The sequence below is a fragment of the Mytilus trossulus genome, chromosome 6 (genome assembly GCF_036588685.1).
Source record: "Mytilus trossulus isolate FHL-02 chromosome 6, PNRI_Mtr1.1.1.hap1, whole genome shotgun sequence".
In the NCBI taxonomy this organism is placed as follows: domain Eukaryota; kingdom Metazoa; phylum Mollusca; class Bivalvia; order Mytilida; family Mytilidae; genus Mytilus; species Mytilus trossulus.
Genome location: NC_086378.1, coordinates 26,002,897 through 26,029,916, shown reverse-complemented (window position 1 = coordinate 26,029,916; position 27,020 = coordinate 26,002,897). Strand labels below are relative to the sequence as shown.

The 27,020-nt window shown below is 31.5% G+C and overlaps 1 protein-coding gene across 1 annotated transcript in view; it reads right to left on the bottom strand.

The window, feature by feature from the left end:
• Window positions 1–4,004: 4,004 nt before the first annotated feature.
• The window catches only part of LOC134722449 (uncharacterized), a 32,509-nt gene continuing 9,493 nt past the window's right edge, over window positions 4,005–27,020 (bottom strand). The window contains exons 4-13 of the mRNA XM_063586070.1: window positions 26,307–26,382; window positions 23,593–23,853; window positions 21,698–22,138; window positions 21,255–21,406; window positions 18,431–19,654; window positions 15,379–15,438; window positions 14,421–14,486; window positions 12,102–12,182; window positions 9,811–10,303; window positions 4,005–5,077 (exon numbers count right to left, since the gene is read on the bottom strand). Coding sequence (XP_063442140.1) covers window positions 5,034–5,077; window positions 9,811–10,303; window positions 12,102–12,182; window positions 14,421–14,486; window positions 15,379–15,438; window positions 18,431–19,654; window positions 21,255–21,406; window positions 21,698–22,138; window positions 23,593–23,853; window positions 26,307–26,382 — 2,898 coding nt within the window. The 3' untranslated portion in view covers window positions 4,005–5,033. The remainder of the gene's footprint in view (window positions 5,078–9,810; window positions 10,304–12,101; window positions 12,183–14,420; window positions 14,487–15,378; window positions 15,439–18,430; window positions 19,655–21,254; window positions 21,407–21,697; window positions 22,139–23,592; window positions 23,854–26,306; window positions 26,383–27,020) is intronic.

Sequence of the window (27,020 nt, the reverse complement as noted above, 5' to 3'; positions counted from 1 at the left end):
AAAATCGTAATTTTTGTATCCTTGCTATCCTTGCTAAATCTTTTCCTGTATATCAGAGCTAGTGAATAAGTCTAAATGTCCGTACAGTGTATAGTAAGATCTCTTTTCCACACATGGACATTTCATAAGTATAGAAAGTTCGCTATAGTGTTCCATCATGGTCTTAGTGCAGTTTCGAGACCTTAGTGCACCACGGCGGCCAAGATTGTTTTTAGACGCACCGTAAAGTCCCTGTCACACCATTGCAACAACGTCCTTTTATGATATTTTTTTTTAAATTGCTAGGATTATGATACTAATAGTAAAATATTTCACTTTTAAATAGTAATTGTTATGAATGATAATATTTTATACATGTAAGTATGCTGTCTTAGTTTTTAAATAGTTATTTGGTATAATATGGGGTCACGTAAGTCATTTTTGGACAGGATATTGTTTGTTTCATAGTATATGTATATTCTGCACGAATATTTTTTATCGCTACCATTAAATGTATAAAAAACTAAACTATGTGGACCTTATGAGATCGCACACAAGACAGCTGATTGGATAAGTGTGATGAATTGTTACGCCTACATAACACTGATATCCAATCGAATGCCAGCAGACACCTGTCAGTAAAAACTAATTGCAAGCGTTGATGGTTAGAGATTTATTTGTGTATTCGATATTTGAAAAATAAGTTAGATAGACAATATTCGTTTTCCCTTTTTTTCAGCTGGATTTCAATAACTGTTTTTACACTTTTTTTATGTAACAGAAAGTTATTTGAATAAATGCGCACCACATGTAATGGAGATTTACAAGCATTAAATATAGCGACTTGTGTTTTCGGAACGTCATATTTTCAATAATTCACAGACTTTTGCAATAATATTAAACCTTTATTTTTTAACGAACGCCTCTAAATCTGGTATGTAAGAAAGTTATAAATGGCTTTTGGATTATAGACACAATAAAAAAAATATGGAAATCAAACGCACAAGTCTGAAAAAAATGAACGGACAATGCTATGACAATAAACAGAAAACGACAAAAGACATACATAGTACTGTTATAGTTTTTTCCTGTCTTAAGTTTACAATAACTTAAATGAAATTTATATAGAAAACATGAAAAGTTAAATGATAATGCATATAATTTACAATATTAAAGAAAAGTAACATCAACAATTTAATTAGATAAACATATTAATTAGATAAACATATTTAGATTACGTTTTCAAGTGTTAATCCCGACATCCGTAATTTTTAAGGGTATACAAATTATCTGTAACGTCAAGTTGACACATTCCCCCCCCCCCCCCCCCCCCCCCACGGCACCAGTCTGTAATTGCATAAATAAACCATTAAATATAAAGTTTTTGATGTGTATATTCAGTGAATAATTATTAAATATAATTTCGGCAATCTGTTGATTTTAAACTCAATTCACCACGGTTTGCGCAGCAGTATGACTTTGAACCACTTATGTTTTTTTTAATATAGAAAGTGTTAAATAAATAAATAGGAAGAGGTATGAATTAGAATTGATTATTTTCTTTATTTAATTAAAACATGGCAGACTTTCAATTAACATAAACCGTCTTCTTTTTAATTTTAATTTTATTCTTAAAAGGGGAGCAACCCCTGATAAACACTGGGAAAGTTTTACCCGTTTTCTGTCCAAATTAATAAAATCGGAACACGACTAAACACGGTCTGACAACATCTTAACGTAATTTTGTATCCATGGTCTGTTTCGGTCTGACACTGTCGTAACAGATCTTAACAGCTCGCTAGGAGATTCAGTCTTGATAATCTTGACATGCCTTAACGGACTGATTTACCTGATGTGACTATCGATCGTAACGGAGTCTGAAACGGTCTAAAAAGTCTCGACGATTTCCTCTAGCGGTAAATCCAGTCAATCAAGATGTGATCAGACCAAAATGACCGTTTCAGACTGAAATCGTGCTACTAGTGTTGGTATATCAATCCAAGGTGGTGCTGCCTAGTTAAAACAGCAAACAGAAAGTAGAAAAACAAGTTTCAGGGTTACGTAACTCTTTATTTTCTTGGCATGACCCACTTTTTTTTCGACTAAATCACAATTTCACATTAGTACATACAAGATATGAACATGAACAAAATTTTCTATGTAGCATTTTTATTTATTTTACATCAAATATCAGCTGGTTTGCATGTAAGCCTAAGGCGCAGTCAATTACAAGACTGCAACCTTTAAATGACCTTAGACAACTACATGTACTATGCATCCGACTATTTAAAAATTAATCAGTTAAACAAATAAGATAAACAGCAACGATAAGCTCACGGTCCCGTAGCCTGAATTGGGTTAAACCAAGCATCTGATTGAAAAAAGGTAACACATGTACTGCATCAGATGCGCATTTCGACAATTTAAGTCTTTTCAGGGCTGCTCAAGTTTAATCTATTTAAAAATTACAAATCTCAAAACAAACGATACAACCAAAAACGGCATAAACTGTTATAGTATACAAATTCTGTTCCTTATTGCATGCTAGTACTCGGGCACTGTTCATATTTAAAACGTTTTAATTTGCATTCAAAATATTAACAATTTTCAGAAAATTACTGTATTTAAATCTTCATGATAATAAGGAATGGAAATTTGCTCTATACACGAAAGACCGGTAAAGACAAATTTGTTATATCAAAGGCACTTGATGTGCTTATTAGAAAGGTATAACATTTTCATAATCAAATCCTTGCAAAGATTGAGGAAACTAAATATGTCAATTTGATTCACATTGATTGCCTTATTTAGAGTTTTTATTTTTAAATTCATATGGAACGAGTGACTGGTGAAAAGTAATGTTTATCCAATTCTTGAACCAATGCATGTATATATCATAAATTTAGTCTTCTGTGCACGATTTCATCATTTTTTTACGCTAAAATATCGTATAATCGTAATTTTTGTTCTCTCTGTCTGTTATGAAGTGAAAAAAGCAGCTCATTAATTGTCGTGTTATGAAACCGTAGTCAACTGATTGTTACCTTATTGTAAACAATCAACATAGAATCATGGATATTGAGTATGTGTATTACATGTACAATCAGATAATAGTTTATTTCAGTGACAGATCCATGCGTATTGCGATCACCGGAATTTTACAAGATGGGTCAAGCTAATTTCACGTTGAATACGGAAAATATGTCGGCGAATTGCTTTCTGGAAGTAAGCAATCAAAAAAGGTAAACTACTTCTAAATGTGGACAAATTTAAGAATTTTCTTCAGAAAAAGTATATGTACATAAGTTTTATAATGACAACTATCCATTTTGTTATAAAAAATCATATGCATCACTTTTCTTTAATTTGAGGTTTCATATGACTTTAAAGGAAACCCCAATGTGCAAAACATCTATCCAAAATTTTTACTAAATCACGTAATATCGATAATCATATCTATTATACCATTTTTATATAGATTAGATGGTTTTCCTGTTTGAATTATTTTTAGTCATTTTGTGCTTTTTATAGCTTGCTGTACGGTGTGAGCCAAGGCTCCGTGTTGTAGGCCGTATTTTTGACCTTTAATTGTTTACTTTTAACACATAGTGATTGGGATATAAACTTGTCTTATTGGCAATCATACCACATCTTCTTATTTCTGTATACCAATCTACATACATTTTGTATAATAATATTTATTATAAAAAGTCTTCATAGTTATATACAAAATATATACAATACATTGTACAGTAATAGCATAAGACACTATGTTATTATATACAATTTCTAAGCTATTTAGAAAATAGAAACAAAATACGAAAAACAACATTCCACAATTATAGCCTTTGTATGATGTCGGTACAAATATATTTTGGCCTAAAAGAAGAATATCGACTGAAGACGAAACACGAGGTAGTTACACTTCTTTAGGTGGATATATTCTTATTGACCGCAGACCGTATTATCAATTTTCGACCATATTTGTATCAAAATCGCCATTGCATTATAGTTTTTTTTGGGGGGGGGGGGGGGGGAATTTCATAGATCTATCATGTTATCTCTTTGACAATAACAACATATTTTAAAATTATTGTTTCAATTATTGTTATTTTTATGTTTTTGTGCACACGGCTTCTGTATTTGAAGATATTTTTTCCGAAATAGATCATAAATATATATTTTTTTATATTTTTTTAGCAATATCATGAAATTCATTTGATGACATGACAATGTATATCTTTTTTTTTTTTTTAGATATTCTTAAATAACCGTGTAATATTACATATCTATCCACCGTTTTCAATCGACCTTTGAAAATACATTTTAAAATGAAACTATTTCTGAAGGAATGAAATTAGTCAAAATGTACATTTTTATAATATTCAATGGTATATTCGGTTGTTTGTTTGCATTTTCTGTACAAATAATATTTTCGAAATCAAATAAAAGGCTAGGTTTTTACAAATCATTTAAGGACTCGAAACTTCTCTCAGTACGAATTAGAATTCAGTAAGACTCAGGACACTACTAGTACATACACGATTTACAATATGTACTGTTAAAAATTATAATATTCTGATTTTACGGAAGACTCTAAATTGTACTAAATTTCCAGTAGGAAAAGGATATTACTTCTTATTTCTTATATACAAATCATGAACTCAAACTGTTTCATTTTACTCACATGCATAAATGTGTATGTACATACTAGTATAGTTTTCAATAATCACTTTTTTTCTTGCTATTGTTTGATGTAGTATCAAAAGTAGTTAAATGTGTCTATGTCATCTTGAATATTGCTAACGTCTGTAATTTTTTCTGCAGAATGACTTTTATTGGCAATAAAATACACATTTAGTGTATACAAGATAATGTTACGTCATCTAATAAGGATATATGATTAGACTGTTTTATTTTACATTGAATCTATATAGTTCTTTATAACATATACTACACAATGTAATAATTTATAAAACAATAACACTAATCCATCTGTAAAAACGAAATAGCAGAAAAACAAACATGAGTTCTCAAGTCTGTTATCATGGTGATTACTTATTTATTTTGTGTTTAACTTCCACAACAAGTTCCAGTTCTGAAAATAAATGAAACCATCATTGCATAATAATTATAACAAAACCTTTTTTCTTAAAAATCACAATTAAAATACAGAAATCATGGTAACAAGAAAGATCAATCAGATCGATTCTAATTTCAATGGTACATTAGAACACCCCCTAGGTTCCTTCTAATTAACTGGATGTGTTTTTTTCTGATTGAAAATATTTTGTATGTACTCGTATACTTCTACATTCATATTGGTAACTGTATTGCGGTTTTGACTTTATAAGAAATAATCCTAATGAAAACTAGTAGCCACATTAGGAGTGTGCAATTCTTTCTGCATGATAAACGACCATTGGGACCACTCTTTGTACAACATTATGTTGGCACAGTTTTTGTGGTATTTTGGGTCATCAATGCTCTCCAACGTTTTACTTGTTTGGCTTTCCAATTTTGTTGATCGGATCGTCACTGATGAGTCTTATGTAGACGAAACGCGCGTCTGGCTCATTAAATTATAAGCCTGGTACCTGATAACTATTTCGTTTTTTTTTAATTATTATTCTCGTTTCATAAAGTGTACTAAATAATATTGGTGTGCTTACAATATTCGGTATGTAGTCATCTTCACAAGAAGATACTGTTCAGTTTTTTATTAACATTTCTATGAACATATTTTTTTTAATCAATTCATGGTCTCATTGTTTTCAAATTTGTTAAGACACGTCAAAAGAATGCACGTTGTACTAGTATACTGAAGGGATAACTTATAAGAGGAAATAAACTGACAAGGTCATGGCAAAACACGAAAAACGACCAAAAAGCAAACAAAAGTATACAAAACACAACATCATGTACAGATGCTTTGTACATTTTGAGGTTTGAATTATCTTTTTTTTTTCGAGCGTCACTGATAAGTCATTTGTAGACGATACGCGCTTCTGGCGTCAATACAACATTTCAATCCTGATATTCATGATGAGTTTATTTCACCCCGTATAACCCCGATACAAATGAATCCGGACGTTGACGCGTTCGAAGCGATAATCAGGACAACATTTGGGATTACAATAACTTTGAATGCCTCTCTAGAACTTATTTGAGTATATATAAATATGTCAATGAGCATGTTAGTATCTTTATTCAATTATACAGTTGTTGTAAGTTTTAGATATTGTATAAAACGTTTGATTAAACTGCTAGATGCAAAACGCACAGACATGGTGCAATTTCATACGGTTTACGATGTAAACAATGCTGAATATCTTTTCGTGCATACACCTTTGAGTATTAATACCTTAAGCAATACTAAATAACTATACATTGAATTACTACGTGCCTTCAAATGTGCCCTAGAACTTAGAATAAACGCAATATCATACAAAATAAATTTTCTCGGACTGTATTGTTCGTTCCACCAAATGTGTCGCGTTCGTTGTGCGTTTTGAAATAATCACTGTACAGTTCGTTGACAAAAACCGTGACAAACACTTTCTTGTCAAGGTTTTCGAGATGGTGTCGGCGACCCTTTTTCTGTATTTTATTGTAAATGTTTATCTGTTAACTTAGTCAAAGTAGTTGAACTTAAAATATCTGTCATACAAAGCCAAAATTGAAATATGTAACTCGCGTACATCTGCTTGGAATGTTTCTATTGAAAATTGAGACTTTCAATGTTTTTCCAGATGAAATGAACAGTTAATAAATAGATTCCAGGGGAAAGAAAGTTTCAAAAAGGATAGTACAGTCATTAAAACTTTAATGACTTCCTTTTCACAATTTGAGGCTCTTCCAAATGCCGATGTTGGTCCAAATTCGCCTAGACGAAAGCAGACATACATGAAGGAGCTCGTTGAACTTAATTTGCCGAATGCCATAGATGGCATTCCAACTGCTTTAATTTTTTTATTACTTTTTTTTACATGCGGAGCTTTGTAGATGTGGTGTGATGGCCAGTGAGACAACTGTTCATCAAAGTTTAAATGAAGTTGGCGTATAAACTATTATAGTCCAATGTACAACATTTAACAATGAGGAAAACCTATACAATACAGTCGCCTAAAAAAAGGCCCCGATATGAAAAAAAAATATGAAAAAAAACCCGATTAAACTAACGGTTAATAATTTATAACTTATGAAATGACAGATCTATATAACCAAAGTACTGCAGGATTCTGACGTTGGACCGACAAAACAAAGTGCGGCAGGTTTAAACATGTGAGCCCCCAACCCTCTCCTTAACATAGGACACTGGTGTAACAGCACAACATGATAAAAAAGTTCAGTTGCAATTGGCTAAACTCAAAATGTCGGTACAAGGCACAAAAACCATATACATAAAATATCGACAAAGGAGTAATTGTAGTAACTGATAGTTATTTCAAAGCGAATTACAACTAAGAAGTAAATCGTGTATCCAAAGTGTTTTAATCAGTATATCCTACGCTTTTAGGTAAAGACGTAATAAAACGCACGAACTTGTGCAATGCCAAATATGAACAGTATCGAGAGGATGTACGGTATTATGAGTTCTCATAAGTGTGCATAAATTGTAATAATGTTAAGTGATGTTTTGATTTAACAGGTAGAGCAAAACTTTCTATATTGTGGCCAATTGTTTTTTTTTATTTATGAAAGAATTTGGTGAAGGGTGACTGGGAGATATACTATAAGTTATGATCACTTTGGTCTTTTTCCGATCGGCAGTAAAAACTGACTGAAGTCGGCCACCCATTTAGTTGTGTGGGATGTAACAGTACACAGTCACGTCCTGTCCGAATGGGAATATAAAATCCAATGTCTCGTGTAAAGAGAGTACCACGCTAACTACACAGTACGAACCCCTGCAAAAACTTCAAGAGAGGTCTATAAATAGCCTGTTGAAAGGCACCATTTGTGTCGTTATAAAATATACATCATTTTATCCAGTGGCAATCCAAACGTCCCTGACGTAATTCCGGAGGGTATAATAACCAGAATGACCTGACCAATTATTTAGATTTTTGCACCACAGTAGAAAGACTGTAATGTTCGAGGAATTTAAGCATACTCTTTATACCATAAAAATTAAACAAACATAAAAACATAATTAAAGAAAGCAAACCAGTTAATATTGAGTGTTGTCTCTTCATCTTTATATCTTCACATTAAAGTAACTGTGTTACCACTGATGGCTATCAGTTACATGTTCCTTGCATACACCTATGCTTGAGCCTTAATGTAACTCTATGGTTATCTATGACCCCCTTGGACCCGCCTCTGAGATTTAGGCTAAAAGGCTTAACCTATAATCCATTGATTATATTTGATTACTTTCTATATCAAATAGAAGATGCGGTATTTAAACAGCTCTTCGCAAGAGACCAAACGAAACAAAAATGAACAACTATAGGTCACCGTACGGCCTTTAACAATGAAAAAGCCCACACCGCTATTAAGCACACCGAAATAACAAATGTAGTCAGTGCATACGAGAAAACTAACGGCTCAATTTTTCCACAAAAGTGTGAACAAAAAAATATATACAACCACTGAATTACAGGCTCCTGGCTTTGGACAGGCACATACAGAATATGGCGGGATTAAACATGTTAGCGGGCACCCAACCCACCACCTAACCGTACATTGACTGTTGTATGGTAAACACTTTCAAATATGCTATGAAATTAGAAATCGGACGTGTGTATCTGTATGCTTTATCATAGTTGCATCTGTTGAGTTATTATATTTTCCTACCAATTCACATGTAAAAATGTCCTCCAAGTGTTTTTCGACAATACAACTGACATTATGGGTTGCTGTCTGCATGTTATGAAAGTAAATTATTATTTTCAAACATGCATATTGGTTATAATCATATCAAAGCATAATCTAATACATGCAAAATTCATTGACAAACGCAATATTTTGTCAACGAAGCGTACAGTATAAAAAGGTGTAATGACAACGAAGCGTACACAACATGAAAATAGAGACATTTTAAAACGTGTTTTTTTTTTGTTTCTAGATACAACATAAACAAACGATCTTTATTAGTTTGTTAATTTATACTATGAAGTTTTCAAAAATGTATGTTTTAAAAACTATGAGGTACGAGAAACATTAAGTTTTGAATGTTTAAAAATACCAAGCACGTTTTATCATTGATATCGTCGTGCGTTTTTTGATGTTTGTATAAAAAAATGTCACATTTTTGAAAAACCTTTTAGTAAGTCATGAGTATTATGGCAAAGAATATATTGGCGCAAAATATACGAAGAATAGATATTGGATTGTCTTTAAAAGTATGAATTCCTTACTGTCTGAACTCAGTGCTATACGGTGTGCTCGACTCGAACGCGTCAACGTCCGGTTTCATCTGTATCGGGGTTATACAGGGTGTATTTACAACCACTGGGTCGATGACACTGCTAGTGGAGTTTTATTCCCCAATGGTATCACCAGCCCAGTGATTTTGCATTTTTTACTTTTCTTGATTCTAGCGTAACTGGTGAGTCTTTTGTAGACGAAACGCACGTCAAGCGGTAATACCAAATTTCATTCCTGGTCTCTATAATGAGTTTATTTACTCATATAAAACTTATATCATTTAGACCTCTATAAAATAAAAGTAAAATATGTATGAGTTTCTTATTTGCGTACAAAGCTTGAATCATTTTTATAAATACTTGTTTTGATAACTATAGATTTAATAAATGACTGTGCAAAAATTTTGAAACGTAGAGCATGGATGATGAAATCATGTGATTTTCAAATCAATCTTACCCGACTGTGTTTTAATTTCATTTTCAATTTGATGATGAATGTCATTCACTTCCTCATTTCCAATTGTTCTGGCTAAAATATCATTGAGTCGTTTTGAATACAGCTTCCTTGGATTGTTGCGTTTATCAAATCGTTTTAAAAGATCCTCTATAATATGACACAGGTCAGTGTAACGCTTGTCTTCAAGTTCATATGTCGTAGAGTGTTGAAGTTCATTCCTGGTAAGTCGTATGCGCTCTATGTCATCTCCAGTAGCTGTATCAGTATTCTTTATATCATGCAATGTCTTTGCCCAAGGATATTTGCGGCCACCTGAATTACTCGGAATATGTTTATTAAGACTCCATAGCTCTTTTGACAAGTACGTTATATCACATTCACTCCTAGGCTTCATATTTTGTTTGTCTTGTTTAAGAAGATCATATAAAACATCGGCAAGAATATTCAGTACAATCATTCCCATCTTTGCAAAATTAAATTCCTCTTTTGAAAACTAAAATGAACATTAAAGAATATCAAAAACGTGTTACTAGAAACGAAAAAAAACATTCACAAAAATATTGAGGAAAATTCAAAACGGAAATTCTCTATTCAAATGGCAAAATTAAAAGCTCACACACATCAAATGAATTAATAATATCTGTCATATACCTGACATGGTACAGGTATTTTCTTAAATAGAAAATTGTTGATTAAAACCCGGGTAACCAAACCGATCACTTGTATGACAGTCGCATAAAATTCCACTATATTGACAACGATGTTTGAACAAAACCAAACAGACATCATAGGTAAAAATGTCAAAATAGAGGTAGAGCAGTCAACATTGTGTTATATACTTAACCACTTTAAAAAAAACATGTAACAAGAAACTCAAAGAGGCATATAGACAAAGCACATAAGCAAAATGTAAGACAAGAATACAAAAAAAAACAATAGCACAATAACGCAATGGCGCGATATATAAATACCGAGCCACGTCAAATGGATATCCTCAAAAATAGACTTAATATTAAAAGTAATATTCAAAACACCAAATGAAAAAATACTATAGCACGTTATTTAGATGATAAACAACATTAGTACCTCAAAAATATACTCAAGACCAAAAGTAGACTAAATAGTAAAATTAATATTCAAAACACCAAATGAAAAATACTATAGCACGTTATTTAGATGATAAACAACGTTAGTACCCAGAAAATATACTCAAGACCATCGTGTATTATTTGTGAAGTTGATACGAAATATATATAAAAAAGGTCTTTGTACCTTACTACGAAAGTTTTCAGGGCGGCACGTTCTTTGACATTTCCCTGGATCCTTAATTTTCTACTCGGACTCTTGTGACATTTTAAAAAATCTGAGCAGTAGCTACAAGCTGCTCTTGAATACCGAATAAGTTGGGAAATGTATATTCCATGTGAAGTTGGTATATTGCTATTAAGATGCGGAACATTGATAATACCAAAATCTTGTTTATCATAGATTCTGGTACTGGGACATGCGAGATGACTGTGTATGTCAAATTAGAGATATAGGTATAAAATTGAGTTGGAGGAAAACCTGTTTGTTGTTTTCTTAATTTCGAATGCTGGGGAATGTTTTAAATGGACTCAATCCGAAAATTGTGGATTGTTAATGGACAGAACATCATCCATATATCTGAAAGTGATATTAAAAGACATGTCTTCATTGATCTTCTTGTTTTTAACAAGTATCCGAAGGAACCCCGACTCATATGAAATAAGAAGAGGCCTTTAATAGTATATGTTAGGTCGAACAATATTTTTATGTTCTGTTGAAAAATTATCCTATGTCAATTGCATAAATTTCGAGGTAAAGACTGTTTTTTAACGATAGTAATATTGAAAAAGGTAGCACAGATAGATACAGGATGTTATTTGGAATTTTAATAGTTTCATTATAAGTTCTTAACTAACATATTTGCTCAATCATCTTCTAAGAAGTGTATGGTCGGCCAGGTAGACTTTAAAAAACGTAGTTAATACGGATCGTACACGTGGCTCTATATAAAAAAGAAAAAGCGAACATAGATTGAATCTTTTGGAGAAATTTGATTCCAAGTGATTGTCAATTTGCATGTAGGTGATGTATTCAAAATAGTTCGTGCAATTCCCAAAATTTTTTTAACATTTATTTGGGTCTTATTAACTGAGTTAAGCAATATGAAAAATCAGTAACAATTGTAACCTCTAATAGCGATTCGTGAAAATGCCGAATTTATTTTTTATGTTTTTAGTCAAAACAATAATTGTTGCACAACATACCACTTTCGAGCTTCCTGTTCTGGTAACAACGTCACACACTTTTAATTTTGTACTTGTATTTGCTTGTACACGACAACGTACCTGAAAAAATAGTTTGATATAAGCTGCAACTATAGGCTTCTTAATTTTTCAACAACAGTGTTTATAAAATCATCCCACACTTTATTAAATCAAAACCAAGTTTGGCTAAATAATAACGTAGAATTAAAAACAAATGATAAAGTTTTTAATCGACATTATACCAAATTAAGTGTCATTCAAAAGACGATTTCTGAAATTTAATATTACCGTAGATCTTAAGGTTGCACTTTTTAAAGACAGATGTTTCTCAAACCACGCCTCTTTTTAGGGAGATATTGAATATTCATAGATAATTTATTTTGCTTACATACTGGTTCCCAGTTATGATCTCTATGTTTTATCTCATAGAGACATTACTTTGGAATGTTATCAGTAAATATACATATGCATATTGTTTTTAATGAAATATGTGGTAATCCTACAGTCAAGGTTAAGAAATTTAGTTTTAGTTTAAACTCTGAGAAGTTCGGCCATTAACGTTGAAAATATGCCGCACAGCCCTATATTTTGACTTTTAAAACACTTCTAGTGCATATGAACTTTCCGTTCTAGGATATGATTTTTTTTCAAAACTTCAAAGTAAAGGTGGTACAGTTTTAGGAGTTCCTATGGGAAATTACATTGTCACTATTTACAGAAATGCAACCTTTAGGCCAATAAGTCCTCTAGAATTCTGATAATATATGAAAAGTGTTTGAATAAGCAGATCTTGACTTTTTTTGCACAATTGCTGTGACTGATTTTCTGTAAAACATATGGTTGTAAATATATATGACAATCACTTACTCTTATGTAATATGTTCAGTCATTGCAGCGATGTTTGTTGATTGACCGGGAAAACACGAAGAAACTAACTAGATATTTATTCAACACATTTAGAAAAAAAATATTCAATTATGTCAGAGCAAATCATTTTCGACGAAGTATATGGAGAAATGGAAACATAGTTAAGAAAAGTTGGTTCGGGGTATAAGTTCTAAAGATGTCATTCAATGTTTATAGTCATGAGACTTGTTTTGCAGATTTTCTATCTAATGTATTTTTTTTTAATTTCAGAAAAAAACATAAACGTTTGCTCAAGGGCATACGATACAGTTACATGGGACGTTATGACGTTACTAACGTAAATTGTTATTTTCGTGACGTCAAACTTATCGGGAACAGATGCATTTTTCGACTGATTTTTATCATTTAAAATTATTTAACTTAAAAACGAGTTCATGGACCCCTATTCTTTAAAATGACATTTGGTTTAATTACGTACGAATATTATATGTACCAATTTTCATAAAAAGGTCAATAGTGCAATTTTTTTTAATTTGATAAATAGTATACAGCAAAAAATGTAGTTTTTTTATTACAATCCTTAACATTAATAAATATGACTTATTTGTAAAAATAAAATGTATAAATTTATAGAATTTATATATAAAACAGAAATTACAAATAATTTAGCAAAAAACAGCTTGTGTTTATCTTTTTAAGCAAGACAAAGTTTGTGTTCTGGTCGGAAGGAAAAATACGTTTACAAATCTGAATTTTGAGCAAATAACTGAAATTTCGATCTCACTTTACTAAAAAAAGTAGCACATGAAGGTATATTTTTGATAACGTGTTTGATTTAATCAGGTGAAAAATAGCCGTTCTGCAAATTTTCATCAAAATATCATCATGGAATCAAAACTGTATCGTATGCCCTAAATATCGTTACTAACAATAACTCATTAAGAAGTCGTCATTAAATATTGTTGAAAACAGGAAGAAAGTAGCTTTGTTATTATGAGGAGTATGCACTTTTATCTATATATAATATATTTCATTTTATTAAACAATAATGCATCTACCCCTATGTTATACTTTAAGCCGTTTCAGCCCTATTTCTTGACTGGTGGACGAAACAATAAAACATATACTAGATATTCTTAAAATCATTCACCCTATATTTGTTTTTAGTTTTGTCGGTAGTTTCGTAGGAGAAGATTACGTGAAAACATTTACGACAACAAAGATGAGGGCTGCGATGAACGCCAAGTGTTGTCCTCTGGTGGCCTTATATTTTTTAAGCGAACTATACAGTTTTGATTCCATGATGAGATTTTGATGAAACAAACATATGTACTAACAACGTCACAGTATGCCCCCGCTTAGATTAAGCAAGGGTATTGGGATAACGTATCTATGTTTAAAATAATCAAGTTCAAATAAACAATTCTCATTAAGCATCTATTGTTTCGTTACCTCTGTGAATATTGTGTTCTTGCTACCAGTGGTTTCATCATTTGATTTATCAAAACTTCGGGACTGCTGAAACAAATCAAAAATATAAATGATGGTTATCGGGAAACTAAACGTCTAATTCTCTCGATAATGAAAAAACATAAGAAAAAATATTGCCAAGAATAAAGTCAAACAATGATCAAGATTTCTACCAATAACTATTACTTCACGTATGGACACATTATATTGTAATAATAACATTTTGTTTTCTTTTGTAACATTAATTTAGGACACATTTCTTACTTACTCTATGCAATGCACATAGTTCATCATGTATATTGATGAGTAGTTCAAGTATATATGTCTGAAACAACCAAGAAGCAGTGTTGTATAGTGGTACTTAGGATTGTGATATATATTATACAAATACACAAGGGACAAACATTAGCCTGTCTCATCTAATAAAAGTCATACCATTTTTGGGGTTTCAAAATCTTTTATTCGGTAACATAGTTTAAGAACATTAAGTACTAAGTCAAAACCGTATTCTTTCAAGATTTTAGAAGGAAGGAAAAGGAACAGGGCATCATTTTTTTTTGTGGTTGGACAATCCTGTGTTCTTCTAGGTAAATGAACAAAATACATACTTGGATCCTCGGGGTAGTGGTGTGGTTATTTTAAATCAATGCTTATTTCACTTCTTTTAAGTCTGTAAAGTTTAATATAAAAACGAAGATGGGGTATGATTGCCAATGAAACAACTATCCACAAAAGACCAAAATGACACAAACATTAACAATTATAGGTCACCGTACGGCCTTCAACAATGAGCAAAGCCCATATCGCATATAGTCAGCTATAAAAGGCCCCGATAAGAAAATGTAAAACAATTAAGCATTGGTATGCAGGAACAGCATTGGCTTGAAAATTTTTCAGTCAATCAAATAAATTTACCTGACAGTGTTATCATTGAATTTACCTTTTTATTGTACGGCCTTCTTTTATCCCTTTTTCGCCTTTTGATGCCTTTTCTATGACCCTGAAAGGAAGATAGACATATCTGTGTTATATGCTTAAACGGTGTAGAATTCCCATACATAAACACATACCTTCCATTGCATAATTGGATTTTATAAAGGAGAAAAAGCCAAGAGGCCCAAATGTGCCTGTATCACTAACTTTACAAACCTGTCAAACACAAATTGATTGAATGCCACAGGGTTATATGTGAATAAAGAGGAAGGTTGATCAAGACATTTTGTTCAGTTTATAAGCCTTTGTCAAATGGGCTTTGGTTTAGAAAGAAAGAAAGTAATTAGTGCATTTCATCCTTAAGTTCTAATTTAAGGGTCTTCAACTATCTTATTTCAATGATCGCAACAACTAGAGAGAAATTGAAGTGACAAAAGACATATTCGTAGCAGAAATTCAGAAACTGACAAATTTCATAATTAAAAAAGGGTGTGTTACTCTTTGATTGAGAAATAGAAAACAAACAAAAATGAACTTGATCTGTTAGTTATTTTTAATGAAAATGTGTATATACCTTGTGAATAATGGACAACATATGTTTTAAGTTATCAACTACAAACCAAAGAAGTGATCAACGGACCCACGAATCTCTAAAAACTCGCGACTCACAGCAGGAGGATGCGATAATCATAACCTATATAGTAATCGATTGGAAATGATTACATTTGTTCTAGTAATCGAACGTTATCTGTAATCGAAGACATTTTCAATTATATGTAATCGTAATTTAATCGATTACAGCAAAAATAAAGATGTAGTCATCGATTATAGTTTGATGGAATTGTACCTATTTTAGATGAAAATATGTATGTATTCATAATTTTGTAGTATAGATAATTATATAGATATAGGAAGATGTGGTGTGAGTGCCAATGAGACAACTCTCCATCCAAATAACAATTTAAAAAGTAAACCATTATAGGTTAAAGTACGGCCTTCAACACGGAGCCTTGGCTCACACCGAACAACAAGCTATGTATATGTATCTTTTGTCTCAAGCTGTATTATGATCAATCAGATCCCCTACCAAATTTAATTGTATGTCTACCTTTTCACACAAATGGATGTGCTTATCAATAAATCAAGACCTTTTGTATTGAAATAAGAAAAAAGATTTGAAATAAGAAAAGTGCCTTGAATTAATTTGTATTACTACATAAGGGTAGTAAGCTTGTTTATATCCAAATTTCTGAAAGCATACTTTTCAATAAAAGATAAATAATTGATTGCTATAATGTTTTGATATATATTAAAATTTAAAAACTTCACAATATCTTTTTAGAACTACATGTATCCGATTTCGACACTATAAATACATATGGTTATAAAACAAAATCTGAATAAACTTCTATTATTTTTTTAAGTCTACTTATCAATAAAATCATACTTTGTTTTGATTTCAATTATGTCTAATTAAGATGGAGATTTACATTATGTTGCCCAAGATCATAAACTATACTTCATTATTAGTTTTATAACCTGTAATTTGGGTGGTTAATAAACAAAAGGATTAAATTATGCATGTCATTTTAATTACAAATTTTGATCTATAAAATTAGCTGAACTTATTAGTTATTTTACTTTTTAACATTTCTTTTGATAGAAAACTTCCAACATTGTTATTATCTATGTTAAAATATACATTTACCTGTTTTGAAGGAGTAAAAACAAAAATAGCTTACTTAAGTCGGTTCGAAAGCAAATTAGAAAAAAATAATCTTAGCTATAAATAAGGGATTGATGAAATGAGATGGCATTAATGTTGATAGTCAAAATTGCAAGATTTTAAGAATAAAACGGATCCTCAGTAAGAGATTCCATCTAGAAAACATAATTTTAGATGTTAAAAATGTTGAAGCATGAAATTGACAGTAATCAAAAGCTAAGTAATAATCTTTTTGATAAAGTAATCGATTACGATCGATTAGATACAAAAAAAACCCAGAGTAATCGATTATTAAATGGTCACACTAAAATACTTCATAAAATCTATTATAAATGTATTGCATTTGCCAGTAATCGTGATCATCCCTGACCCACATGGGTTATACTACAAATGTATAATGAATTTAAAAGTTGAATCTCATTTGCCATTTTTAAAACATTTTCCACGGACTAAACTTTGGAATTGGGAAATTAATATCGGCTAAAATTGAATTCAACATTTAAGTCAATTGTGAAATTTGTCAGGAATAGAAAAAAACATTTGAAATAACTTTTCTTCAATGACTTAACACATTCCTTAAAATTTTCTATTAATTTCAAAATGTGGCTCACTATTCATCATCTGAGAAAAAATGGGACGGACATTTTGGATTCCAAGCGGGATATAAAAATCACAAACTTTAGAAGTTAGATATGCTTGGTAGAAATGAAGTTTCTTTAATTTGGATTATATCTTTTTTTATTCGAGCGTCACCATGGTCACTGATACATCTTTTGTAGACGAAATTGGTGTAAAAAAATGATAAGCCTGCTAGAACTCCATAGATTTTAACACTAATTGTCTAATTGTCTTACTTGAACTTCGTTCCTCCAATGTGTATACTTTGTCAAGGACACACACGAGTTAATTGATACAATTTATTTAAAGAGCATTTATTTCAAATTTGTTTGAATCAAGTCAATGGTAACTGATGGAAAACAACGATAAACGAAGCAAAAACACAAACGTGCGAGATAGAAAGACATATAACACGAGATTACTGTATTTGGCAAAACTTTTGGGAATTTTGGTCCTCAATGCTCTCCAACTTCGCACTTTATTTGGCCTTTTAAATTTTTTTGGATTAAAGCGTCACTGATGAGTCTTTTGAAGACGAAACGCGCGTCTGGCGTATATACAAAATTTAGTCCTGGTATCTATGATGAGTTTATTTACAGTATCCTAACTGGTTCAAACTAGCAAACTTTTTTTTTTAATTTAAAAACAAAATAGTTGAATAAAGCACTTGTAAGTGTTTTTCTAAGTATTACTGCAATAATCTAATCAAACTTACATGTTGTTTTGACCACTCATCAATCAATTTATGTGTTGCTGTACAGGCCTCACAGAAATATTCTGTATTCCGTTCTTCAATAAAGACATTTGAACCCTTCACAGAATCTGGTTTTACACAGCCACATTCCCATTTTCTCTCAAATGTTACATTTGTCATTTTGTATCTTTTTTTAATAATTTTATCTGTCTCTCTCTCAATAAATTCAGAAATATGTGAGTATGAACCATTTTCAATAATTGTACTCATCATAAATTCCAGAATTTGAATCTGAATTAAATTTGGACTTTTTGTTATTAGTAATTTTTGTAATTTTGTCTTTTGTAGGTCAAAAATGGCAGTACCTCTGAAAAGGGCAATTTTGTTTTTTTTCTGTTTAGTTGTAGCAACTTTGGCAACTTCATATTCCCGGCACAGTGAAGCAATCAAATGATTTATTAGATGTGGTGGAAGAAAATTAAATTTCAAACAAAACCACGTTGATTTCCTACAGGTGTCTTCTGTGACCTTAAACATCTGATATATGTCACACTCAGGTTTTTCTTTTACCATACAAGGTACAAAGTAGCAGGATATTTCTGTAGTAGCATCTTCTTCCGATATAATTGGACGTATAATGATGTCAAATTTCTCCATAACCTTCAAAATATGGTCTTTATGTTTATACAAAATACTTTGTTCGTTTTTTAATATGTCTCCGAGCACCTCATTATGTAAAATTCCTCTTTGGTTTAAGTCGTCCCACTTTTCCTTGTTTTTAAAGGTCTTAATTTTCAATTGAAATTTGTCTGCTGTAACAATACTTTTAAAGGCATCAGATAACCACTGTGTATCTAAAATGATATGACCAGGAAGATCCTCAAAATATACCAAAGCTCGGATTTCATGGTGATACTTCAAGAACAAAGTAAGTTCTGCAGTGCTCAAAGGCTTGGATGAATCTAAAGAAAGATGTTGCATTTCCGGAAACGAAATTATTGGCAACTCTTTCTTTTTCTCTTGTAAGCGCTTTTCCAACTGAATGAACTTTAGCGGATAATCTTTATTCCATGTTTTAATTGTCCTTGCTAATTTAAGAATACTTTTTCGTATTTCCTGGAATACACCGTTGTTATCCTTTGTGTTTGAAATGAATTGTGTATATTCATCTCTTATGTGCCGGCATGCATCTACTGAAACATTTATAGCGTATGTATCCAGCCTTTCCATACATGCATTTTGCATCTACAAAACAAATAAAAATCTCAAAAAAGGTTCCTTTACACCCTCAACAGTTAAATTTTAATTATTTATTATACATATATTCATCCAAAAAATTAGAAAAATTAACAATAAGGAAAAAAAACCAACCAGTCATTACCTTTTATATATATATATTTCTTTTAAAGTTAAAAGACAATGTATGCATTTTACTCTTATGCCGGCAATGTTTCTGTTTCGTAACGGATAAAAAGACTCATAATATAAAAATATATAAGATACGTCAATAATTATTCAGCCTAATTATGGTTGCAATTCAACTTGCGGTTTTAGAGAAAACTAAATTCAAAAACGTTAAACGACGACGGACAACGACTGAGGTCATGGTTCTATTTTCAAAACATAGCTTATGCCACTGGACGGTAAGCAACCAACAATCAGTCAATTGTAAAACATATCTATGTTTGAAATGCGTGTTGCTCATAAAAAAACACCGGTGTTCAAAACTCGTAAATCTATTGACACAAAAAAAACAAAATCGGGGAAACAAACTAAAACTGAGGGAAACGCATTAAATATAAGAAGAGAACAACGACACAACATTAAAATGTAACACACACAGAAACGGGCTAAGCATTAGACAAAATCCGATGAGAAAAACAAATTTAACATCAAAACCAAATACATGAAGTAGGATAGAAAAGTAACGTGACACGTCTTATAGTAATGTGAATTCACACTCAAATATAAGAGAAAATAAACGACACAACATGATCCATGACTTTGTTAAAGAAGACAATAACAATCAAAACCAAAGAGTAAACAAGGACTCACGAAACCAAAGGATTTACATCAACAGTTTTAAATAATAAATTAAAAACAACACGAACTCCACTAGTAACTGGGAGTGAAATCAGGTGCTCCGGATGGGTAAACATCCCTGCGCCGTATACGGCACCCATTGTGTTATTTCTTTGTTCAGTTCGGTAATGATGGAAGGTTATTTTGACTGAGGAAGAATATTAGATATGATTTCTGACACACTTTTGCAATAACGGCCAATCAGCTCATGATGGCGACCGTAAAATTTCTTGAGTGATGACCTTAATTTGATTGATCTTAGCAACTTTTGAGAAAGCAGTATTCCTCGTTCAAAAAAGAAATATAAAAAGTCATTTGAGACCCATCTGCTGCATATGCTGGTGCTGCTGGGATGTTGCTACACAGAAATTGAAAGTTGACTATATGGAAATTAATATCATTTCGTTTGTCATAAATTTAACCTAACATCAGAAGTCATTTCGAGAAAAAAGGTCTAAATATGAAGCAGATTTATCTCTGTCGTTAGTACCTTTAATTTCAAGTTCACTTGAAAATATTAAATGTAAGTGATCGACTAATGTTATGTCAAATATGTAAATATAATGTTAAAGTTTTTACTAGAGAGTCAAGTTTTTATCATCATATTCATAAACTAATAGCGAAGCAAATAATAATGGGAAGGTTTACACATTTTTTTTGTAAGTTCCAGAATGAATCAATTGTCTTTATTACTTCGTATTTCTTTTTTATCAATAACAACTTAATTTCAATATATAAAGGTTATTCAAAGTAAAATCAAAACCTCTTCTCCCTCGGATATTTTAACTGCATCCTTCCATGTACCAATTAGAATGACTGGTGGAGAAATGGTTTGGTTTGTACAATGATTGCTTGAATTACGTTTTTCCTTTGGACAGTAACAATGTATCGATTCCATCCATAATTCAAACATTTCTAAAAGATAAAGCAAAACCACAATATTTTTTATCATTCATATAACAGAAAAAGAAGTGCATTATCTGGGACTTTTATATTGGTTCTGTTTATTCGGTTCAAAATATCTGTTTATGTTGCATGTACTACATTTTTCAAAACAAATATATCGTGAATGATTTCTTAGTGATAAGAGTAGACAGAAACCATAGGGCTTTATACTAAAATATAAAACTGTTGACAAATTCACTTAGAAAGTCCGTCTTTAAGTAAATAATTCTTATTTGTACTTAAAATATTACACAACATTACCTTGAGCTTCATTATCGTTAGATTTGTTAAGTTTTGTAACAACAAGATAAATTGCATCTGGCGATAAAAAGGTCTGATGAGTCTGGTAAAACTCTGTGTCTCCGGCAAAATCCCAAAGGAGTAAGGTTGCATAATTTCCTTTATCACGAAGGTCAACTTCTGATTGTAACATACTTTTGACTTCCTTTTCTGCTTGTTCAAACGGATGTTCACGAGATACGGATTCATTTGTAGGTTGTAATATATCAAGTGACTGAGACGCTGAATTCACAGATTTTGTCATTTTCCTTTTTTCACTAGAACTGGTTTGTTTGTTGTTACTATCAATTTTGTACTCGGTCCCTTCTACTGATTCTTTACTGTTTACATTAACCTGGCTCTTAAGACTTTCCTCGTAGGGTTGTAACAGCCTCTTATGCAGTTCGACTTCTTCGTTGATGCCTTCAGTGTTGTTTGTAATAAAATGAAACCAAATATTTACTATTAAAATTATTATTACCCTTAGTTAGGAAAGTCGTGTATAAACCAAAAAGTGACAATGGTTTGGAGATTGATCTGCTACTCCAATCATTTACTAAAGGGATAGCAAATCCGATTTGTTATGAAATGCATATTTCTTAATAGCTCATCGACGTATTCTACTTTTGTAAATAAGTATACACTTATTAAAGTAAGCATTCTACCTTTGTGGTAGATTGAGGTCTTTATCGATTTCAGATTTTTTTTTTTTAATTTGCAAAATTCCTAATTATTTTATTGGAATCTAGTCAATTAAAATTATCATTATTTTCAGAATGCAGGAAATATCAATATTTTTGGCATTGCTCAATGTTCTTATTTAGCTTATAACATCTTTTATGTCATTCGTCATGCCTTCACATTTACAAGTTTCTTTTCTTTTAATTATAAATGCTGCTTTGCTCACAGACAAGCAGCAAATACAAAACGTATACTTGTTTGACCAATAACCTCTAGCTCTTTAGGTGAGCCTGCAATCATTATGCCACAAAGACTTTATATAAACAGCTGGTTTAAAATTTGTTCTAAATAGCATTTTATCATGAACAACACTAAAGGATATGTAGCATCCATATAACAACACTGGTTAAGTACTGTGTGTTTTTTTCTTTTTATACATGTCTTCCGAACTGATATTACAAACACAATTTAGTGCCATTCGTTCTATTAGATATTCCTACATAATTTTATTTTTAACCTATCTGTTCTTTAGAAATAAATGACCCAAATTTAAAGTAAGGCTTTAACATAAGTAATGACATCTGATAGTGACAATTAAGATTTTTAAATAAAAAAGAACACACTTGTAAGTTACTGAGAGCGAACAGATTAACGATGAGTTAGTTTCACTTATGCAAAAACAAATTGAGGAAACACCCTCAACTGTGTGAGTAAAGAACGTAATACACCTTATCGCTATTACCCTACTCGGCCGGCCGACCCGGCCGATTGACCTTTTGACGCATACAACAATCACTTTTCCATTGTGGCGTCAGATGTTTTGTTTTATGACGTAAAAATTTTACGGGAACCTGTGTGATATTCAGTAATGGTGGACAAATAGCGATAAGGTGTATAACAGAAACACTTAACTTCTACAAAACATTCTGGAAACCGACTATCTAATTACAACTGTCATAATCGAGACTAGACACAGAACATTTTAAGAACCTGGTTTTCTAGTTAGTCAAACCTCCTAATTATAGCACAACGAACAGAAGTGCAAACGTGAAATATAGATAACCAAACATATGTTTGAGTCTGTCTATACACCCGTAATCTTGGCATGTGTTAGTTCCAATTTATGAAATAAGTTATTGTACTACACAATAACTTAAATTGCTGTAGTATTTAAATTTGAAAATAAATAAATATACCTTCTAGTTTATCCCATATGCCGTCGTCAGATTCTGCCAGACATTTTATTCTATGAATTTCGATTCCGTTTGTGCTTGTCACATCTCCTATCTCTTCTTCAAATAATCGCTTAAGGAACGATGTTTTGCCTGCACCTTTCTCCCCAACAATAACCAACCTGATGTCTCTCTTTTTCTCTGAGCCTGATTCTAATAATTTTAGGTACAAGGGAAGAGATTTTTTGTCAGACATTAACCTGACTTCAGTTGGAACATTATCGTCTACAAAAAAATATAAATATCTTTTGACAGCAAGTTCAAACCGTTCAACAGCAAAGTATAAAATAGGGATATCAGCAATTATTTCTAATGAGATAAGAGTATCAAAACAAAGTGGTTCAAAGCAAGGTACGTCCCTTCACGGCGTTAAACAATGATTAAAACAAACAAAGTAAAGTCAGCGATGAAACGTTTCGACATGAAAAATGAGAACAAATTCAAATCGAAAAAAACAACGGGTTGATTTTTGTAACAAAAAGTGATAAACGTAACAATAAAAATTGCCAACCACTTAATTACATAGCTTCTTCTCTATTACTTGTTACAAAGTAAAATATGCTAGAAATACTTTCTGTGGTGTGATGAGATGACAAAAGCTTGAAAATTTTCTTATACAATATAGACATACGTTTTGGCAAGTGAGCTTATCGACATCTGATAGGTATTCTAGTGACACCATTTGTACACCTTTGATAGCAGACTTGTTTATGTATTGTTATGAATCACTGACATAGAAAGGTCACATTCAGAAAAGACTCGTCTAAATTCAATTTAATTGATGAATTAAAAAGCACTTTTCATTGCTTGAATAATTGTTTTCATAAGATAATAAGAATTATCTGAATATTTTGCCAAAAAATATACAATATACTTATTTACTTTAAAACAATTAAATATAAACACCAATGACAGTCCTTTAATAGATTTAGATATTGCAGTTTCACACCGGAAACTCTAAGTATTGGATGTCGTTACGGCAAATTACTTACATCCGTTCCTGAGTCGCCCATAGATTCACAACTTTTGTTGCAAAGTTTGACTGAATCTTTTTGCAACCGGTATAGATTATAGAACAACCTAATATTTACGGTGATATTTTTTTTTTATCGAGGCGTAAATTTAGACACGAGCCTTGTAAACTTATTAACCCTTTAAATTCGCACATTATTAACGATTACCAGTTCAACACAATAATAAAAGTTTTATGAATTATGATTTTGTTACCAATGAATTAAAATGCAACAAATAATATTGTTTCATACAATTTTTATAATCACCGTTCAACATTCTTACCATACCTGTATTTTGGCGTCACACAAGGTCGTATTTTTCTCTGAATGTTTGTGACCTCTTTACAATAAATCTAGTGGTTTTGTATGGGTACTGGTTGATATTATAGTCTTAGAAACATGTTTTTTATTTTTGTTATTTTACCTTACAAATATTTCAAACGCTATTATGTAAAATGACATATTTTAGTTAAAATCTATACCAGCGGTGAATAAGACTATTATTTACCGCCAAATAACCTTTTAGGTTTCTTGATTTGTACACGAGTTATTTCGCATGCATATGACGTCACAGACTAAATAAACAAAATGGCAACGTTCACTTTGCAGGTAGCCCACCAAGAGGCGAACAAACAAGCGTTGGAAATTCATCTAGTGTAGACGATATCTCTAGTAAACAGCCCTTTTCACAGTAAGAGAGAGCCCACATTTGTTGTACACACGCGAAATGTCGATAGACACATACTAGTTTTCTAATATAAATCATTTACGTGTTTTGAGAACTTGATACCATATTTAACTTTTAATTAAAACTGTTAGTTCGGTATTATAAAATAATTATGACCCATTGAGTCACTGATTATCAAAAATTGTCAACATGAGTATGGCTAAATCCCATGTGGAATAACCTTACCCGAGCTAACAATTTTGCGGTAAACATATTTGACATCGCTACCCTGTATGTGCATATCCCAAGTCAGGAGACAGTTATTCAGTGGGTATCGTGTGTTGCTTTTGTCATGCATTTGTTTTGATTATTGTTTGGAACATACATTAGGTCGTTTTTTTCTTATATTTTTGCATTTGTCTTTTAGAAACTTTCATAGTTAACTTGCGATATGGGTTGTCTTCATTATAGAAGGCCGCGCTTTGACCGACAGTTGTTAACTTTTATGTCATTTGGTGTCTATTGTAGAGTCGTCGCATTGAAAACCATATCGCATTTGCTTATGTTATAATGATAATCAAGGATTCATTCCAATAAAGTGATAAGTATATTACAAAAGTATTTCTTTTTCAATGAGGTTTTAAATAGAGTTTCTCCTATCACAGTTTTACAATATCTGTATTGTTCACATCTTTTTTTTTATTTCTAGAAATACTTGAACTCTTAGGCCTATAGCTAAAATGAATTGTCTTTTCTACCATAATTTAAACAATAAGCTTGGTTTACATTTTATGTAAGGTCCTGAAGCTGTCGTCAATAAACCCCTTGTCTGAACTAGTTGCTTATACATGTATCTTTTAATTCATGTAATACAAAGTTATCAATAATTTCAACTTGAATATACTCTTCTTAAATACTATATGGTTTTGTTTGTGCTAAGAAAAGAAAATGTAACATGAATAATTTTAAACAAGAAATTTAGCCATCATAAGATTAACCTTCAATTTGTAGATCTTCCGCTGTCTGCTGAAGAAGTTTCTCACGATTTTCCTGTGCGGCCTTTGACATGTCAGTCTATCAAGAGAAACAAAAAGATTAAAATGCTGTATGAAAGAATTGTAGTCTGAATTTTTTATTTGATAGTTATCTGAATTTTAAACTGGACGCTCAAATGTCGTACATTATGATAATTTTGCTGCAAAATAATTAGATAATATTTATCTGGCAGCAAAATTATCATAATCGAATATTTTCATTAATTTTATACTCTTAAACGGGTGATATATTTACATAGGAGATGTATATCATTTATTGTCTATTTGTTCCAATTTTGTTACATCTGAAATAACAAGAACAACATCTAATCGTAGGAATTTCCAAAACACAGATATAGACAATAACTGTTTGTGTATTTAAATATCAGCTGTATTTGTACGAGGCAAGGATACAAGGCGAGCTTTTAGCGATACCTTGACCTCAATTTCCTTTACATGGACCAAGGACTTCATACGAAAAGACTGTAGGCCTCTACGACTTATTATACCGTATGAATTTATCCAACATATCGCCTATCTTAATTTTTCAAAGGGATACAACTCCCATAAAACAATTTGGTGAAAACAGTTTGTAAAAATCTTTTACGGTTTTAGAGATATAGAGATAACAAGAAAAAGGGGTCGCGGGGAAATAACTTCTATAAGAATAAGTGTTTG